At 47.6% G+C, this 4,935-nt stretch overlaps 1 protein-coding gene across 1 annotated transcript in view; it reads left to right on the top strand.

Moving 5' to 3' along the window:
- The window catches only part of PTRHD1 (peptidyl-tRNA hydrolase domain containing 1), a 10,194-nt gene extending 5,611 nt beyond the window's left edge, over positions 1-4,583 (top strand). The window contains exon 2 of the mRNA XM_034766778.1: positions 2,126-4,583. Coding sequence (XP_034622669.1) covers positions 2,126-2,296 — 171 coding nt within the window. The 3' untranslated portion in view covers positions 2,297-4,583. The remainder of the gene's footprint in view (positions 1-2,125) is intronic.
- Positions 4,584-4,935: the final 352 nt, after the last annotated feature.

Below are 4,935 nucleotides of genomic sequence, written 5' to 3'. Positions count from 1 at the left end.
GCTTTGAAGGGGAAAGCGCCGCTTCTCTCCGGCCGCTGGCTGCGTGGCTGCCCCTGCTCCTCCTGAGTCCTGCGGCCCTGTGAGCACGGGCCGGAGGACTCAGGAGGAGCAGGGGCTGAAGGGGAAAGCACTGCTTCTCTCCAGCCGCTGGCTGCGCGGCTGCCCCTGCTCCTCCTGAGTCCTCCGGCCCGTGCTCACAGGGCCGTATTCCGAAAGGGGCTTTAGAGCCGCAGGCCAGAGCCCTGCAGCCCCTAAAGCCCCTGCGTTCCGGGTGGCCCTGCCTGCGGGGGGGTGGGGGAGGAAGCTTCCCCGTTCACTCCCTCCCTCCCAGAAAGTCTTAAGTGCCACCAAACAGCTGTTTGGCGGCGGGGGAAGCGCTGGGAGGGAGGGAGGAAAGGAGAGGGAGGAGGCAGAGAAGAGGAACTTGTGCAATGCTCCCTTGTAAAGTCAGCCAAATGATGTTATAAGGGAGCATTGCACAACTTTAAACGAGTACGTTCCCTAATGGAGCAGCGACGTAACTTTGAAACAATGTTAAGCAGAAGGACATTAAGTGAGGAGCTACTGTAATTCTTCTGCGATGACTAGGCCTCAACTGGAGTATTGTGTCCAATTCTGGGCACCACATTTCAGGAAGGATGTGGACAAATTGGAGACAGTCCAGAGAAGAGCAACAAAAATGATTAAAGGTCTAGAAAGCATGACCTATTAGGGAAGATTGGAAAAATTGGGTTTGTTTAGTCTGGAAAAGAAAAGACAGAGGGGACATACCTTTTCAAGTATGTAAAAGTTGTTACAAGGACGAGGAAGAAAAATTGCTTTTCCTAACCTCTGAGGATCGGACAAGAAGCATTGGGCTTAAATTGCAGCAAGGGAGGTTTAGGTTGGACATTAGGAAAAACTTCCTAACAGTCAGGGTGGTTAAACATTGGAATAAATTGCCTAGGGAGGTTGTGAAATCTCCATCATTGGAGATTTTTAAGAGCAGGTTAGACCAACACCTGTCAGGAATGGTCTAGATAATTAGTCCTGCCAGAAGTGTAGGGGACTGGACTAGATGACCTCTCGGTCCTTTCCAGTTCTATGATTCTATGATTGTCTAATAAATCCTCCATCAGAGTCCATGCCCACCGGTCCCCTGGAAGAAAGCTCCTAACCCCACTCCAGATGCAATCAAAATTCACCTCCATTTAAGCATCTGATCCCATTTAAAGCCCATACTTGGGGCTTGTCTATGCTACTAAATGTTTTTTAATAGCTAGACTGGCAGCGCCCCCTAGTGTAGATGCAGTGTAATCTGACAGGAGGAGGTTTTTCTGCTAAACCACTGCTCTGAACAGTATGAGCTACACCATCAGAAGCACTCTTCTGTTGGCTCAGTTGCATATACATCAGGGGATTTGCTGGCATAGCTATGACCGCTAGGGGTGCATGATTATTTCGTAGTATAGATTAAACCTTAGATTCGGAGCTTTTTAGGACACCGACTGAGAGATCTGCAAAGTGCTATGCACTCCCCAGCATGTTATATTACTAATCACCTGTGCCCTGTGGTGACACTTTTCCCAGTAATTGTCCATCGCTGCTCCTTGAATCACAGGAAAGCAGATTCTGCCACTCACTCCTGGTATTTTTTGGTGGTAGGATTTCTCTCCCATAGGTAGAATTGCAGACTTGAGTTACCCTCAAGAATTGGACTTATTTTGGACAAATATATAAAATGGAGGCCTTGCCTCCATTAAGGAACGCTAGGTACTTATGGCAGGGTTACCACTATATCCTGGCTAACTTTGTGTGAGTCCCTTTGAAGTTTCACTGGCAGAGTTATTCTTTTTCTCTTCCTAAAAAGCTGTGAAGTATTCTGCCCCAGCAACGATGGCTACATTCCATCCCAGAACTGGCTGCATGTCAGTTGCATGCGGGTGGTAATTCTCTCTAGATTTTGCACACGCAGTTGGTGCTTTGAGATCCTTCTGATACTGTGTAACTGGAAAGTGGTGTTAGAATTGTCTGCGTGTGTGGGGAGGAGCAGTATGGAGGTGGAAGTTCTGCCTTTACCGCTGGCTTCCCATGGCAATCTCACGTTGAGCTCACAGTGAATTTTTCACCCCCCCTTGTTCTCTAGGCCCTGGATGAGGGTGCCTTGACGACACTAGCTGAGACTCTGAAGCAACACAACATCGATCACAAAGTGTGGATAGAGCAGCCAGAGAACATAGCTACTTGCATCGCACTCAGACCCTACTCCAAGGAGGAAGTGCACCAACATCTGAAGAAGTTCAAATTGCTCAAATGACCTTTACCCTGGCTTCTCGTTATAGATCCCTCACCGTCATAGTGTCGTACAGACTTAACCAGAACATGTAGCTTTCTTTGGTGCGTCTGGCTGAAAAATGATAGATATATATGGAGACAATAAAGCTGCATGTGTCCTAAAGGCATCATTTTAAGATGCATCTGCTGAAAAACCATATAACGCTTTTCCTGCATGTTGCTGTTAAAGCCAATGCTCTTCAATGGAGATGACGAAACACTCATGTCTTTCACTTCCACGGAAAGGGATTTTGGTGGCATGTATGAATGCAGCTTATTCCAGAATAAATATTCACTTACCAGCCTTGAGCCATCAAAATTGCAGTGAGCAAAGATGGAAAAGATCTAAGGGGACACTTAGTCTGTGTCCCAGCCAGAGTGGGCTTTTTCCCTACAGCAAACTCACTAGGTTGTGTCATTCTCATTTTTAGATGTCTCCAGAAATCCACTGCATCCAGGGGGAAATTATTCCTTAGACCAACAGGTTTTGCTTTCTAGGGCAGAAGTTTTCTCAGACATTCAGCCTAAATTTCACCCCATTACTCCCATCTCTGGTGCTGAATTCTTCTCCTGCCATGGCCCGTAGAGAATAGGTAGTAGCGAGATGTCCTTTAGTTTCTTTCAGTCCTGCTGGAACTGTTTTAGTTCTGTCTTCCCTTAAGTCAGCTCCTCCAGGCCTCTCCTCCTCCTTGTTGCTTCTCTCTGAGCTCTCTCCAGTTTGGGTCTTCCAAATAATGAGGCACTCGTGCAGTCAGCCCTCTAACAGCTGGGGTGAGATCTCTGCACATGCAGCCCAAAATCATAGCTACCGTATCGCATAACAGGCCTGCAGTTACACACAGGTTTGCAATCTGTGGTACTCTATCGTGCTGTAGGTCTCAACACTACCGCTGCCTTGCTGTCTCCCTTCCATTGCCTCCCTGTGAAGCAGAAGAATTGTCCACAGCTGTTTGATAGTTACCCAGAGTTTGCTTGTGGGGAGCAGCTCTTGTTAAGTGCTATAGGGCAGCTCTCTACTGGCAGTATTATGTAACTAGCCACAACCTATAATTTGGGCCCTGAGATAAGATCCAGCTGCCTGTATGGCACTGCCTACTGTTTGCTTACTTCCCCATAGTATAGCTGCCAATGGAGGGGGGTGCGGACAGCACTACTTACAAGGATTTGAAATGAGCAAATGCTAAGAAAGGGGGTGTCGCAGAATGAAATCAAGAAAGGGGAAAATGTGGGTTGAACACAAGGAAAAGCTCCTGGAGCTTTGAAGCCGTGATGACTTAATCTCTATCTCGTGCAGGCTGGAAGGAACATTCCTGCAGCAGTCACAAGGGGGTGGAGGGGATGAGCTCACTGGTCTCTTCCGTCTCTGATTTCTGTATGAGGGATCATAACTGTCAAATAGCTGCTCTGTGTGACACTGTCAGCTCCGCTGCTGCTCAGCCTTGGTCGCTTTTCTGAGCCTCTTTCTACGTGCAGTGAGCACCCAACAATCAGGCTTCTCCCCCACATTCACCCCTTTTACCCTTGTTTTAACTGCTGCAGCTCTGCATCCAGCAGAAGCCCTGATGTTGTTTTCCCCTAAGCAAAAGACAAGGGAAAGCTTAAAACTCTGTTCTTGTAACATAAGGAATGAGTAAATACAAGTGGCGAGAGGAGGGAAGGAGAGCTGTTACTGACGATACAGCTTTGCCCTCTGAGACAACTGTTCAACGCTCCCAGTGTTAAGCGCGAATGCGTTTTGCATTAGGCCTCATTTCTGGCTATTTCTTATGCCACATGGTTGCAGGGTCTAATGGGGAGTTTTAAATAAACCTAAGTGTCTTGGTTCAAGCCAAGCATTTAGCTTGTGTGACCCCAAGGGGTTAATATGATAGGGACAGAAATGGTTAGTGATGCTCTTCAAAGAGGGGGTTAGTGAAGGTATTTTTTTTTGATAGGATTTAGATTATGCCCCATGTGTTGTTACAAAGCCAGCCACACTGGGCTAATGGCCCAGAGCTAGAACGGGAAACAGACGGATCTAAAAGCACTGTCCAAGCTACAAAAAGTAAGATGCTAGCACTGCTGGTGAGAGAGAGCCCCACTCCCTCAACCCCTCTCCATATGTGACCCCATGCAGCATAGTTCCTGATAGAAAAGGCTTGACTTTGTTTTCATAAGCCAGGTTAGTTCTTTATGCAGGTAAGTCTCATTTGCTCCCGTGTGGCTGTGAATTGGCAGTTCTTATTTCAATGGAACTGGGTTGAAAATAAACATGGTTTTCTTTACCAGTCTCATGTTTGCTCTGGCTTTAGCTTACTGGGTTTGCATCCTGAGCTCTGGTACTAAGAGACCCCTTGATCTGGGTTGAGCGGTTATAGCTCCCAAACATCCAAGTACAGCTACTCCTGCAGCCACCTGTGAAAGCCAGAGCAGACGTGCCCCAAGGGATCACCATTTCAAACCTCCTCCCATCCTCTTTCCATCAGAGCAACTTTCCTCTGGGATTCATAGCCATGCAGTTGCCAGGCCAATGGGAGGAGATGTATCCCATGCAGCACTCGCCCTCTCTTGGCTGCAAATCAAGCACGTCATTGGCTATGTGATGGCCTTGAGTTCTGCCCCATGGTGCAGGAACCAAACCAG

Source organism: Trachemys scripta, chromosome 3, assembly GCF_013100865.1.
Source record: "Trachemys scripta elegans isolate TJP31775 chromosome 3, CAS_Tse_1.0, whole genome shotgun sequence".
NCBI classification, from domain to species: domain Eukaryota; kingdom Metazoa; phylum Chordata; order Testudines; family Emydidae; genus Trachemys; species Trachemys scripta.
Note: the sequence above shows the minus strand (reverse complement) of the source record. Positions and strands in the feature narration are given on the sequence as shown.